Source organism: Xiphias gladius, unplaced genomic scaffold (assembly GCF_016859285.1).
Source record: "Xiphias gladius isolate SHS-SW01 ecotype Sanya breed wild unplaced genomic scaffold, ASM1685928v1 HiC_scaffold_146, whole genome shotgun sequence".
Classification (NCBI taxonomy): Eukaryota; Metazoa; Chordata; class Actinopteri; order Istiophoriformes; family Xiphiidae; genus Xiphias; species Xiphias gladius.
Window position 1 is genome coordinate 1 of NW_024401788.1, and position 15,118 is coordinate 15,118.

Here is a 15,118-nt window from a genome sequence, read left to right on the forward strand (position 1 = left end):
GGCGCTGCTGCTACCGCTTTAAAGGAGAGACAGATTTGAAAAAGCCGGTTGTCTACTTATTCATCAGTAAATAAAGAAGAAATGCTGAAATAATTACAAAAAGTAATTAATTAAGATTTTAATGTTAAAAAATAACAAATAAATAAAGGCTCAATTTAATTCTTGCTGAATTCTGCTGCTTCAGCAGCAGCGCCCCCTGCTGGTGGTAAAACGAGAAGTGCAAAAGCTTACAGCACCTGGTATTCCCAGGCGGTCTCCCATCCAAGTACTGACCAGGCCCGACCCTGCTTGGCTTCCGAGATCGGACGAGATCGGGCGTGTTCAGGGTGGTATGGCCGTAAGCGACGGTAACACTCACATCTACTCTATTTATACGAGTCCATCATCACCATCGTCATCGTCTTTTCACATTTATGTCCAAAGGAACACGAGCGGACTTTTTAAACCTTTCGTGCCAGAAGCTCTGAATGAACGACAAAGACTCTACTACGGTCCTGGAATGTAACGGACTACATTTACTCAAGCACTATATTTAAGTACCTATTGAGGTACTTGTATTTCACTAGAGTATTTCACTTTTCTGCCACTTTACACTTGTACCCCACTACGTGAATCTGATGTTCCATCGATTCAACGACCCGACAGGATATAAAGTCATGAATAGCAGCTTCACCGTGAAAACGCTGCATATAAGGCGCGAGCTCCGATAAATCCTGTAAGATAACATAGAGTATGGTCCAGATGACGGGGCGACCACCGTCTGTTATAAAGGCTCACGATCTACAGCCCCTACCCGTGGAGGTAGGGGAGCACACTAGAGAAGGTGGATTTAATTCAAAGTCTTTTGAAAGGGGCTTCAAAACATACCGGCCTTTTTGTGAACCTAGTGAAGTAGTAATAGTAAAGGAAAGGCATTTTACTCGACTGCAAGAAACTTCACGCGGGTGTCAGTAAAGGGTAATGATGCATTCCAGTTCTCCGGGGAAAATAGCAAATAGATCATACAGATAATAAAAAAACATTTAAGAAATTAATTACATTTGAAAACACAATTCACCACGTCTTTCATACGTACACTCATACGTATTACCGGTAAGTATGTGTATATTAGTGCTATAATGGTTGAGCAACGCTAATAGGCCTGTTGTGAACTATAACCTGAGGCATTTGAGTCGGCGCGTTTTCCCTATGTGCGTTGAACGCAACACACACTACGTCCACCAGAGACTGCATTTTTATTGGCCCGTCACTACAAGCCCCGCCTTCTCTAGAGGAGTATTAAGTGCGCACTGGCCGTCAAAGTGAACGGGAAGAGTCAACGTTACAGAAGATAAAATGATCAACTGGAAGGTGAATAAGCTCAAATGTATTCTTTAAGGAGACCTAATGAATGTTTTGTTATTACTGTACGGTTGCTGTCTCACTTTTGGTTCGTTTTCCTCCATAATTTGTCTCAACCGTCCCTAGCGTAATGCTAGCGTTATTACAGCTGAACCGACTGGCATGTCTCGCGTTATCTGTCACAACTAACTTTCCCTTTAGCTCCATGGTAAAAAAGTGTTATGGTTCAATAGTGCATATGTCTGTCATGTCGTCTTTCTTTTTATTGACTTTTAGTTTTGATGTTTGAGTACTCGTGAACTGTCGGGTAATGCTATTGATTCAGTTCGAGGGCTACATGACAACGGAAATTCGATAATACTAACCCTAGAAAGAGACAATACATTGAAGCATTTGTAAGTGTTAAAATGTAATGAAACACATGCCACTTCATGAATTATATGTATGCCGAATTAAAGCTTGTTCTGCGGTGATTAGGAAACCTGTAATTGGGGGTTTTATTTTGGTTAGTATGTACAGAGATTTCAATAGTATATGATTTTTTAAAAGAAGTTTGGTCAATGGAAACTATGACCTGTTACAATTACGAGCCCAGAATGCACATGGTATGCAGCTGCTTCTGTCTGTCACACACTGCCTCCACTCTCTGTGACCAAATTATCTCCCACCCCCCATCTAGACAGCTGAGGCCTCTGGTGGTGGTGGGTGGGGGGCATCTTCTTCTCCAGAATGCCGCAGTCAATGTTAAAGTTCTTATGTCTGGAAGAAAAATAATCAATAGGACAACATTGTGAAATCAGAGTATCTCTGAGTTCTCCACGGAAATGTACTAAGGTCTGTACAATTGTCTGGAGGCAGAAAATGCAGAGTTCACCTCAAACATAAACTCTTGTCTGTCCTCAGGCTTTGGACAACGTCCCCGTCCTCCTGTACATCCTTGCCCTGAAGACACTGCTGCTGTGTTTGGGGTTCGCTGGGGTAAAGATCTACCAAAGTAAGAAAGCAGATGAGGCCCTGAAGAGGCAGCAGGCTGCGAAGAGGAGGCTGGCCCAACAGACGCAGGAGCTTATGGACAACTTGAAGGAGGACTGAGCAGAGGAGAGAAGCTGCTGCACACAGGCACGGCACTGTACTAGTCTGAAAAATATTTGTTAAACTGTGCCCTAAGGAAGGCTTCGATCAGGCTTTGCAGGGCTGATATGATAATAATGATGATGATGATAACAGTAGAGTATTAGGATCACTTCGGTATATTACATTACAATCAGCTTTACTAGCAGTCAATCAGGAGACTGTCAATCTGGCTTTTCAACGTTCATGTAGCCACGCACCCTATCTTCAGTTCCACCATACTCTGTTGTTTTTTTTTTTTTGCATTAGTAGATTATACTGTGGTAATTTAAAAAAAAAAAAAAAAAAAAAAATAGAATATCTCTTACATCCAAAAAAATCATTTTCTCAATGACTGTTATCTCGCAGAATTTTTTGCTTTTTGCTTTTAGCATTTTATTACAGGGGGAAAATCATTTTTGTAGTAAATGAACAGAATGGAGAGGTGATAAAATTCAGGTTAGTTTAACTGCATATTCCAACAATTGATAAAGAAAGTCTGAGTCAAGACGTGTCATTAGAATCACTTCTCAAAATTTCTCTCTAATAGGTGCAGTTACATGATTTATTCACATGATATCAGGCTTACCAGTTACTGCACTGTAGGTATTAACTAGTTCATTGAACCATTTACCACCCATTGTCCAGCCAATGGAACACTAGCACTTTGTAGAAAATTCATGAACTTCTTGTAGTATGAAGAGTTGCATCGATATGAACGTGTAATATACAATAGGTATCAATTAGACTCATCTTTTCAGTCACAGTGGTCATGAAGTAAAGCAGCTGTATTAAGAGGTTATTGATTGTGATCCTTTCTCTTCTCCAGGGAAACATTTTGCTGACCTGAGCAACGAGCCACTTTCTCCAAAATGAGCCAGATGTCTGACTGTTGGAAAAAAGAGGGGGGGGGGCTTTCCTGTGCTATAGGAAATTGTTTGTGTTTCCAGAGCGAGGACTGTTCACCATGTCAGTTTTATATATCTTGTGTTAAATTTTTCACTGAACCACTTTTAAAAAAAAAAAAAGATTCAAATGAAAGCCACGTGGCGTCCTGTAGTGAGACTGAGCTGAGACTGTTTTTGTTTTTTTTCAGTGGTAGATCTCCTTAGTGAAAGAACCACAGCAGGTTCAGAATCAGCTCGTCATTTTCCAAACTTTCTGGGCAAATTTCTGGGTTCGGATTCCCCAAAGTTCATCTGCTTTGCTTATGCACACATCTCTGATTCAGCTTTTCAGCTGTGGCTGTCATCCAGACTCTGTAATAAAAACAACTATAATATATTTCACTTTGTGCACCACCGTTATTATTATGAATACTAACAAGGTAGTTTGTCATATTTGTTTATTTATATAAATACAGCATGTTGTTTAATCTGCAATATTCCTTGTAAATGGTGAGCAAGGTTTGTGTCTAATTTTTGTAATTTATGTTAAATAATTATTTCCACATGTTACAATCCCATTGAATACTCTTTATTTCTCATTAGTTGATACACTCACCCAATCCATCATAGTTCGTCACACGTGTCTGTAGAAGTGTATATTCCTAAAAAGACCCTAAAAACACTCTACCACTAGTTTATGTTTGTTTTTTCTTTTGATGAATAAAATTGATTTTTCATTCCCTGATCTGTTTTTCAAGTCTCTGTCTCTTCTGAAGCTGTCGTCCAGACAGATGGACTCACATTAACCTGAGCCTCTGCTGGAAAATAACATCACAGCAGAAAAGAGACTCAAACGAGGCCCAAGGATTTGTTTGGCTTTTTTCATGTTCAGTTTATCTACAAAAATTGAGAGACCGTCACTAATTAGAAACATTTCATGATTATTGTGGATATATTCCTTGAATCTACGTCCCCACTGAAGCAGCAGCAGCAGCGCCCCCTGCTGGTTTTGTAAAGAGAGAAGTGCAAAAGCTTACAGCACCTGGTATTCCCAGGCGGTCTCCCATCCAAGTACTGACCAGGCCCGACCCTGCTTGGCTTCCGAGATCGGACGAGATCGGGCGTGTTCAGGGTGGTATGGCCGTAAGCGACGGTAACACTCACATCTACTCTATTTATACGAGTCCATCATCACCATCGTCATCGTCTTTTCTCGTTTATGTCCATGAAACATGAGCGGAGTTTTTAAAACGTCTGTGAAAGAAGCTCCGAATGAAAGACAAAGACTCTACTACGGTCCTGGAATGTAACTGACTACATTTACTCAAGCACTATATTTAGATAATGATTTTGATAATTAAGATAACATAGAGTATGGTCCAGATGACGGGGCGACCACCGTCTGTTATAAAGGCTCACGATCTACTGTCACTACACGTGGAGGTAGAGGAGCACATGGCGTCACATGGACTATAAAAAGCCAGTTTGTCTATGATGCTGTCGCTTACGGCCATACCACCCTGAACACGCCCGATCTCGTCCGATCTCGGAAGCCAAGCAGGGTCGGGCCTGGTCAGTACTTGGATGGGAGACCGCCTGGGAATACCAGGTGCTGTAAGCTTTTGCACTTCTCTTTACAAAACCAGCAGGGGGCGCTGCTGCTGCTGCTGCTGCTGCATCTTCTTCTTCAGTGGGGACGTAGATTAAGGAATATACCCACAATAATCATGAAATGTTTTTAATTAGTTTTTAATTATTTTTAGCTAGTTTAATTTCTCAATTTTTGTAGATAAACTGAACATGAAAAAAGCCAAACAAATCTTTGGGCCTCGTTTGAGCCTTTTTTCTGCTTTGATGTTATTTTCCAGCAGAGGCTCAGGTTAATGTGAGTCCATGTTTTCTGGAGGCAAGAATTCAATTCAGCTTTTATTTATTTATTTGTTATTTATTGGCATTAAAATCTTCATTTATTACTTTCTGTAATTGTCTCAGTATTTCTTCTTTATTTACTGATGAATAAGTAGACAACCTGCTTTTTCAAATCTGTGTCTCCTTTAAAGCGGCAGCAGCAGCAGCAGCGCCCCCTGCTGGTTTTGTAAAGAGAGAAGTGCAAAAGCTTACAGCACCTGGTATTCCCAGGCGGTCTCCCATCCAAGTACTGACCAGGCCCGACCCTGCTTGGCTTCCGAGATCGGACGAGATCGGGCGTGTTCAGGGTGGTATGGCCGTAAGCGACGGTAACACTCACATCTACTCTATTTATACGAGTCCATCATCACCATCGTCAACATCTTTTCACGTTTATGTCCAAAGAAACATGAGCGGAGTTTTTAAAACGTCTGTGAAAGAAGCTCCGAATGAAAGATAAAGACTACTACGGTCCTGGAATGTAACGGACTACATTTACTCAAAACCAGCAGGGGGCGCTGCCGCTGCTGCTGCTTCTTCTTCAGAGGAGGCAGATTCGAAAACGCAAGCTGAGAAACTGACCTTTGGCTGCTTTGACCCCCGTATCCACAGACTTCATTCAGTAGATCGGAAAAATAAACACAATAAAAAAACTTTAAAAATTTTAAAATTGTCATGATCCAACATTCATTACAGTAAAAACATACTTTAGACAACGTTAGAACCACTCTTTTATTTTGAAAAAAGAAATGTTATAAGTCACTTGTAGTCTTGTCTTGAACACAATCACCTCCAATTTTATGTATTTTTCTTTATCTTCTTTTTATAAATTAGAATGGTATATTATGCATGCAATACCGCATTAGCCGCTTAGGTTTTCATCTTTCACAGAAAAAACAAAACAAAACAATAAAACACAAAAAAAAAACCCCTTAAAAGGCCAGATGAAGCTGCTTGGAAAAGGGTGGTAGGAGAAGCCACAGCATGAAGCGATGTACACAGTTTGCGGTTGCATAGTACAGTACATGAAGTTCCCCATTATAAAACAGCATGCCGTTTTGTATTGCACGTTACTGAAACTTTGTATACTGGACCTTGCTGTTGTTCCAAGTCTCCCACATGGGTCGTCGTCGCCGCTGTCGTCGTCGTCTCATTTCAGCACATGTATACAGCAAATACCATCTCTCGCAGACATTATGTACACTTATTTGTTATAAAAATAATTGCCAGCATATATTCATCTATTACTTTTCTACTGGAATGAATGTTAATTCATTTGCTTCTTTTGTTCCTTTATTTTTCTTTTGTTTTACATTTTACCAAAGAAAAATCCCCCTATAGCTTTAGTATTTTGTGGTCACCTTGAGATTTAATCCGTGAGAAATAAAATCAATAATACATTTTGTTTTGAGACAAAAGTTTGGCCACACGTAATGGCGAAGCAAATGTAAAAGAAGAGAGGGCGGGCAGTTTCTTGAGGTCTGTGAGTGAGTGCAGCGTTAATTCGTTCTGATCTACGTCCACAGCTGAAAAGGGGCAAACGTCTCTCATGATTTTAGGGCATTCACAAAGAGAGGGAGGGTGGGACGCCGGTCTGGAAATCCCTTCTGATTGTCTCAAGCGGCCCAGCTCAACATTGGTCGGTTTGATTTCAAATGGAAAACGGCTCCCTGTTCAATCAACCAATGGGATTTCCATGCCATGGGGCAGAATGAGACAGAAAAGCGTGGTTGTAAACAGTAGCAATACGCACTTTAACACTTTCTTTTTCATTTGCAGTCTTCTTTTTGGGCAAAGAAATTCTTGAAATATTCTGTGCCCTTATACCAGATTCACGTCGTAGGAACAGTTGCTCAAAAACCATCTTAGTTTTTTTTGTTTACCCTTTTGTGCTATACGAGTTTTTAAAAATGTTTTTTTTTTCCATTTCATCCAGATCTATACAAAGTGATCTACTGAGAGAATAACGACACCTAATTTTAGGTTTAAATGAATAAATTAGGAGCTGCTTTGCACCGGAGAACATCTGCTCAGCATTTAACGTCAGGTCAGGCTTTAAGTTGTTGTCAGTGAAGTGAGGGGAGGAAGAGCCCTAAGAAACTTAGTCTAATTAGGCCTTGAAAATGAGGTCCCTTCAAGACATCCTGAAACTGTGTCAGGCCGTAAAATTCTTGGGGACAGTCAAAATATCTTCTATGTAGGACAGAATTTATGTCTACTCTCTGAAGATTCAAATGTAAAAACTGCTAGACAGCATGAAATGTCCCCCTGACCAATTTTTCCAAGTAATTAAAATATATATATTATCAAGACTAGAAGTCTAAAGATCAATCCTGAGAGCGACCACAGCATTTAAACAACCCAGTGTGCCTACGAACTGCATTCGTATTGGACCATTCCACAGGAAGCAGTGTGCCCGTTGTGTAGAGAGGCAGAAGTAAGGGTATGGAAGTCGAGGCGCTGGACGACCGCGTAACACCTACTTTCTTGCAGGAGACCAGAGTTCTCGTTCAGTCACACCCCTGGAATGAACGATTATAGGGTTTTTCTTCGTTGCGTAACTTTAACCTGCACCTCAAGAACTGTACATTTGTCATGACTATGATCGACGGCAGACCTTACCCATACTGTCGATATTGTAGAATCATAGAAATTAAAAGAAATGTTACTACACTACACGTTGTCAGTAAACGCAATCTGGGCTTCTGTGGGATCATCCAATGTAAGTGTTTTTTGTCTGTCGATGGGGGTCGAGAAATTTAAAAAATGGAAATCACCCCAAAAACAGCAGCTCCCAACTTATCTTTTGCTTTTCTTCTTTCAGTCTTTTGAATAATAAATAATTTTTTTTTAAAAACCTAAAATCTAAACTTTTTAGATATCACTCTGTATAGATCTCAGACAAAAAAATAAATAAAATTATAAGTCATTATATTTAAGGGAATGGATCATCTATGGAGCCAGTATTTATTCGCTCAGCATTTTTTAGAGGTTCATTCACAGTTGTTGTAAGGCACCAAGCTAATCTGGTGCGGCAGTTGTCACTACTGTACATCATTTTTTGTCAGAAGGGAAGAAGTCTAAAAGGTTAAGAGTAACTTCAAGATTCGTCTAAACATGCCAAAGAAAACTCGTTCAACAAATGTATTCTGCTTCACATTGTACACATTCGATATCAGAGTTAAACATCAGGAAAACAACTGTTCATCTCACCGTGATTTCTTTCCATTTAAAAAAAATACACGTATATTTCTCTGGCAGTGCATCTGTTGTGTCCGTCTTGGTTGATGCTAAAATGTGAAGGAAGAAACTTGACTTAATAGGAAATAAACTGATCGAGTGAAGTGATGCATAAATGGTCACATAACTTTGAAATTTGATTTAAAAAAAATGTAAATAAATAAAAGATTTAAAAAATAATGTAGATTTAATTTATTACACTTAAGGTGTTATCTCTCAGTTTGGATTTTATGGATTTTTCAAATTCTTCAAAGAGTAAATACAATGTATTCGTCCATTTACTTTAAATAATTTATTTCTCAATTCACTTACTTTTTATTAATTTATCAGTGCATTTTGGTATTCATTAATATGTGAAAGTGTTTGTTATTTTGTCTTTTCACACTGGAAGTTGTGAAGCTTTGTTATTCTGTCATCTGCAGGATAAGGAGCATTACAGGGAAAAAAAAAAAAAAAAAGTGTGGTAAAACAACACAAAACAAAGCCAAATTAAAAGACATACTGCCAGGGAAATACACAAAATAGCACATATCCCTATTTTCCTCAGCCTGCCAAGGCTATGGAGTCTCAGAGCAGCCAAAATTTTATAAGCCTTATTATCTTGTTATCTTTATACTACAAACTGTTGAGATACTAAATTTTGTTCTAACAGTTCTCCCAGATAACGACTCAACTATCTCATAGTTTCAAGATAACATGACGGTGCTTCATTTTTCCTGATGCCCTCATTCTCTCAGTGATAAGTGGAACGACACAGACAAGACATTTAAGTTGTGATCACAAGAAGAAAAAAAAAAAAACTGACTTCTAGTTCAATTTATTCTTCTGTTTAGCAGAAAGTATGAATTTATAGACTGTTTTCAGGCTTAAAATTGATTAGCTACTGCTGTTTGTTATCTGAAAAGAAGATAGTTGAGTCATAATCATAAGACAGTTTGATATCTTAAAAGAATAATATTTGTACAGTGTACTATGATAATGATAACAAACCTTAATATCATTATCAGAAACCACAGCAGCTCTCTGCTTTCACTCAAGCACCATGTTTGTTAGGTAAACAATTGCTCAACAGTTTTTTCTTTTCTTTTGTGAGGGCTGGGGGCTATATCACTGTTTGACAGTTTCTTCAGTGCACTTTCCACCATATAACAAAATTCTGAATTAACAGAGGCTATTATCATCGTGATGCCCCCTCACATGAGTCATGCAATCCACCGAAACCCTCTCTGAATGACATAAACCAACACCTTAAGTTTGCGGTGTGCCTTTTCAGTGTATTTAGTAACAAACCTCAGGGTTCCAGAGATTTCATTCATCTGCTATTTGGGTCATCTTTTTCTTTTTTTTTCTCACCTTTTTTCTTCTTCTTTTGGTGAAAGGTGCCCTATACTTCTACAAACATCAACTTGATTACAGTAGGGTTCTATTTTACGTTTGGAGGGAACATGCTCTGCAGTCAGGACAACATGCCAGCTACACAGAGAATGAACATGATGCAACCAATCCTGCCATGTCACATTTTTAATGCTTTAATCCCCTAAAACCAACAGAAGGAACTTTGATAGCGATTCACCAATTTCGTGACTTGGTAACCAACGTCTGTATGTTTGTTTTCACCTCTGAGGAACTTTGATTTCATTGCTAGTAAATGCCAAACAACCTGTAGCTTCAGCAGCAGATGCTCCTTTAGGTCTAACAAACAAAAGAAAAAAAAGAAAGAAAAAAAAAAAAAACAATTTCCAATCTAATTATTCATGTTGGCAGGGGCAAGAATATCAGACAGAACATCCCGAACTGCTCAAAAGGTTTCACAGCATTTGTTTTTATGCTGGTCCACATCTCAACAACATCAACTATATCTCAAGTAGTAATTTGCTATTGTATTTCACTATACTATCCGACGGACTGTCACAGCTCTTTCCTTCTCTAACTCTCTAAGTGCTTGCTGTTTAGAACAGAAGCAATATTGCTATCCCCTACAGTGTAACTGAGATCTGACCCCAGCACCATCAGAACCCGCTCTGCTTATGACGGTGAGGGTCTTCACCCAAATGAAATACTAAAGCTATGCTACAGAAAAGCTGGCCTTGCTCAAAGTGACTTTCAAATAGCAAAATAGTTTGGGAATGTGAAGCACCAGTTTTCAAACTAGCAGCCAGATATCATCTGCATGCCCCACCACAAACCCAGCACCTACCGCCTATCCACGATCAGGTGATTTAGAAAATTGGACCTCCCGATCTACACCTCGTCATGGGAGAATCCAGAATGCTAGGTACAAAATATCAATGAAGTGGATGCGGAGGGTTGATCATCTATCAGCATGCAATAAGCTAAATGGTGAGAGGATTTATACATGGCCCAGGATATGGGTCAGCAGCCTTCAGCAGTCTGTGTGCAGTGGACCTCCCTCCGACCTGCTGCGATGTCCCAGGCACTTAGAAGCCCATACACCATCGCCATCTGACCACTATCCATAATTAGCTTGCCGACACAGGCAACAAGCGCAATCTGCGCCGCACTTGTGCTGAGCATCGTGTTAGTACAATCCCGAAAGGTCCCAGTAACATAAAATAAAGGAATTCATTTTACAGCATGAGTTAATGTTGGTACCCTGAACCTCCTGACTACTCGCGCTGTTGATTGACGGGGTTGCCCTGGCAGCTTGATTCAAAACAAACACCTGAACGTGACTTTGTTTGACTTTGAAAGAGAAAAATACCCAGGCAGACAAAACAAATGGATGCAAACCAAAACAAAAAGGTACAATTTGGGACCTTCTTGGCTCTGTTGCAGCGTTTATTTTGGGTGGAATCTGGCCCTTTTGGGCCCCGGTGGTGATAGAAGTGGGCTCAGAGCCGGTGCCGGGAGTCATGGCTGTAGCTGCCCGGTGAACTGCGATTGCGATGTGGCTTGTAGGCATCCTGATAGGGGTCCTGGTAGTCCTGGTAGGGGTCCTGCTGCTCTCGGCTATGCTGCGAGCCAGACGACATGCGGTTGCGTCCCTTGTGTGCCCGCTCGTTGTGGTAATTTTCGTCTGATGTCATCAGGTTGCGTCGTTCGTTCGGGGTAGAGTGATCTCCCGTGTGGTTGCTCTGTCGCATTCTTTGACTCTGCTAATCACATGAACAAACCAAGGACACAGGTAAGGCTGGGACAACACGACTGTGGTACTCAGCTAATGTGCCCCTAAAAAGCAAACAGTAAAATTCATAAAATTCACAGTAAGGTAGAAAATACCCCAAGCAGCCTGTGTAACCACAGTGTTCCTAACATAACATGTCAACCAACGAAGCCAAAACATGCACTGTATTTATTGCATGTCTCTTTGGAAAAAAACATTTTCCTTTGGGTCACACATGCTGCTTAAGAATTTTAGCTCGACTAAATGTAGTAATGCCTTTTTGTATAAAATAAGTATATGTCTGCAAGGTCTTGCAGTAGTGTTGTGCTCCATTTATTTAGACACAGGACTAAGATAGAGAAGAGATTACTATGATGACCACCAAGAAGCCACCTGATGTACATACAGTATGGGCAATGAGTATAAAATCAGACAAGGACAATGCAATAATGCAAAACGTATATCTATCTAGATTTTTTTTTCTCCCCGATTTGAACTGCAACTCCGATACAAAAATGTGAATTCCCGTGCTTCATAACAGCAAGGGGTTCACCCAGCCTTGGCAAGGCATTGAGAGGATGGTAAATTTCCCCGACTGGTTTGGAAAACTTTTATACCAAATATACTGTAGAGTCAAGAGGTCTTAAAGGCCCCTAAGGGTTTGAATGAAATGGTGAAGTACAAAATGTCCGACGTCTCACCTTTAATACTTTTATAGTAAAGGAAAACTATAGCTAAAATATTCTCATAGGTGAGCATGGGAAGGGTTCTGTACCTGCAGTCCAGAGATGCTGGTGGGGTAGGGGGTGAGGGTGGTGGGGCCCAGATTGCGTCCCAGCAGGGGGTTTAGGGGTGTTGCCATCGAGGTATGGGTTGCTTTCCAGTAGGCCTCGAGGTATTCCGCGAGATGCTCGCAAGCGTCCTCCAGCTGGTTCTCGTCCAGGATGATGTCAAACATTTCCTGTTAGCAGCAGATGGTCGGAAGAAGGAAAGTAAGACGAAGCTAACGATTGAAATGAAATGGAAGGTAAATGATCTCCACACTATCACTGTATGTGAGGTCCTGTTGCGTTACATGTACTGTGTCTAGAATGTTATTATGTCCACATACAAAACAAAAATAAAATACTAAATATAATATTTAGGAAAAGGATTTAGATTTTGTGAAAAAGTAAAAGTAGGGGGCCAACAAGCCAGTATACGAGGATGGCCACTTACCGGAGGACACTGGGCCAATTTGTCTGCCGCCACAAGCTGGACATTCAGGTGTTTGCTCTGGGACTTTCCTCTGGACTTAACTAGCCTCTGCAGGACCTGGAGGGCAGGATAAGAAAGTACACGATGCTCCAGTTACATCGGACGTATCACTCGTTTCAGGGCGCTAGTCATTTGCTTGTTAGTATAAATACGTCCACATGTCAGGCAGAAATAAGGGACCTTAAATATAAATGTATGTGCAAATTGAAAAAAGTGGAGAATAACATAATGCAGCCAAAATTCTGAATATGGTGCAGTATTCATCAGTTGGGTCTATGGTCTGTTAGACTTTTCAAAAAAAAAAAAGTTAAGAGACTTTCCTTCCAAGGTCTATGCAGAATTTTTGGAAGTATTTCTAAAATGCCATCTCCTGGTTTAAACGGTGATATTGCTGCTTCCTGATTTGTTTGTACACTGGTGAGTTTTACTGGTCAGTTGCAGTAAAGCGAGCATTTTGCATGCTAGGAGGTTGTGGTGTAAAACCAGTGTGAAAGAAAGGATGTGACTGCCTTTAAACAAGTGCACCCTCTCAGTCAAAATTTGAAGACACACAGGAGGAGTAGTATCTGGGAGGTTCTCGACTAGTATGAGTGATAATTGCCGTAGCCCCAGTGTAGAGGGAAAAAGTGCAGCAGACGTACTCTTCCATGCATAGGTGCCTTGGTGCTGACCTGAAACTTGTTCTGACTCGACAAAATAAATTTTGAAGTCTTGTATCTCAGTCAGAGGCTTTAAAGTACAGTGTTTCATGCTGGTTTTGTGCTAAGCTCTTCCACCAGTGGAGGGAAAATATCAACCTAACATAGAGACCGTTACCTTTAACATGTCTAGGTGTTCTTGTTGTTTGTCTCCACCAACTGAATGACGCTGTGGGACAGTAGCTGCAGAGATCATATCATATATGCTTAAGTTTTGTCCAGGTTTGACATGTTAATTAGGCTATAAACCTTGTAACCCCAAACCCTCACCCTGAATAAAGCAGCTGTTGCTTCAGTAAACCAAACCTGCTACTGAGCTTGTCACAAAGAGTTTAACTGATCGTATTACTTTGATGTGTGTCTGGTATGTTTGTCTGTCTCCTCCCATTATACAGTACCTTTGGCGAGGAGACCTTAACATGGACGATGATGGGGGCCAGGGAGGTTTTGAGGAGCTGGGCTGGGTGGTTGATGGTGTCAGCATCCAGCACCACCAGCTGCAGGGAGCGGGCCAACTCAAAGATCCTCTCAATCTCACTTTGAACCTCAGCTGATGAGACAAAGTACAATTCAAATATAGGGTATAAATTCACACATTTGCATATTACCATTACTTCCATTCAATCAGCCCACGTCCCTGTCTTTTTCAGACAGCTTTTCACTATTTTTATTTTATTTTATTGCATTTTATAGACAAAACAGTTTAACAATTAATCGATAAAATAATCTGCAACTCAATTGTTGAAAATAATCATAAAATAATCGTTAGTTGCAGGTACTGTAGTTCAGCCTCTATTTAAGAAAACATTTACATAGGCTCGCATAAACTGTCAAATTGCTTTCTAAAAAATACCCAAAAAACCAAAAACAGTTCGATTCTACTTTTAGAATGGACTAAACTGAAAAGATAAGCTGAGCACATTGGAACATGTAGAGTTTTCTTACCTAAACTGGAGCGAGTGTTGGATCTTTCAATGATGGCCCTCTTACTGGGGTTGTTGAGAACAGACCGCTTAGCTAATGATATATCTGCCGTGACACGTGTGATAGATATCCTGCAAAAATATGGGGGAAAAAATGAAGATTTTTAAATATGAGAATAGATTGAGTGAATTAAAGCTGTAGGGGGAAAATGTATTTTCTCAACAATATGAACAAAGTAAATCACAATACATGCTGCCAAGCAGACTACTAGCCTTGAGAATTTCCTTGCGGTTGGCCAACATTTCTTAAAGTCTTGGATGCAGAATAAATTTCTTTTTTCCCCCCATAACTCCTTGGCTTCAAATACAATATAGTCTTTTGCTCTTTTACAAATGTCTTCTATGGTTTAAAAATATATATATTTTTGCACATTAATCCTAGAACGCTAAGCCAACTCAATTATGGCAGGATTTCTGAATTTAGATGAAAAATGTGGCTGTGATTTCTGTAGACATACTAAAATGCAGTGGTCATATGCATCATTCCCCAACTTTAGTCAAAACCAGTGATGTCCAAGATATGACTTTTGCCAAAAAAAAAAAAAAAAGTGACAACAGGGCAAAAATGGT

At 40.1% G+C, this 15,118-nt stretch overlaps 2 protein-coding genes and 4 non-coding genes across 6 annotated transcripts; 2 read left to right on the forward strand and 4 right to left on the reverse strand.

Annotated features, from left to right (window-relative positions):
- Positions 1-224: 224 nt before the first annotated feature.
- Positions 225-343, reverse strand: LOC120787371. The gene has a single exon (XR_005706901.1). It is a non-coding gene; the product is annotated as a 5S ribosomal RNA (ribosomal RNA).
- Positions 344-1,249: 906 nt separating this feature from the next.
- Positions 1,250-3,735, forward strand: LOC120787370 (small integral membrane protein 11A-like). Its single transcript, XM_040122978.1, has 3 exons — positions 1,250-1,350; positions 2,245-2,460; positions 3,281-3,735. The coding sequence occupies exons 1-2, from the start codon at positions 1,336-1,338 to the stop codon at positions 2,431-2,433; spliced, it is 204 nt and encodes a 67-aa protein (XP_039978912.1). The 5' UTR covers positions 1,250-1,335; the 3' UTR covers positions 2,434-2,460; positions 3,281-3,735.
- A 633-nt stretch (positions 3,736-4,368) lies between these two features.
- On the reverse strand, positions 4,369-4,487 carry LOC120787372. Its single transcript, XR_005706902.1, has one exon. It is a non-coding gene; the product is annotated as a 5S ribosomal RNA (ribosomal RNA).
- Positions 4,488-4,840: 353 nt separating this feature from the next.
- On the forward strand, positions 4,841-4,959 carry LOC120787373. Its single transcript, XR_005706903.1, has one exon. It is a non-coding gene; the product is annotated as a 5S ribosomal RNA (ribosomal RNA).
- Positions 4,960-5,452: 493 nt separating this feature from the next.
- Positions 5,453-5,571, reverse strand: LOC120787374. Its single transcript, XR_005706904.1, has one exon. It is a non-coding gene; the product is annotated as a 5S ribosomal RNA (ribosomal RNA).
- A 3,442-nt stretch (positions 5,572-9,013) lies between these two features.
- LOC120787369 (voltage-dependent L-type calcium channel subunit beta-4-like) lies at positions 9,014-14,628 on the reverse strand (the record flags this gene model as incomplete). The annotated part of the gene is made up of 5 exons (XM_040122976.1): positions 9,014-11,602; positions 12,386-12,571; positions 12,829-12,924; positions 13,964-14,115; positions 14,511-14,628. Coding segments are annotated over 5 exons (816 nt in total), but the record flags the coding sequence as incomplete, so codon positions are not given.
- Between the last annotated feature and the right edge of the window lie 490 nt (positions 14,629-15,118).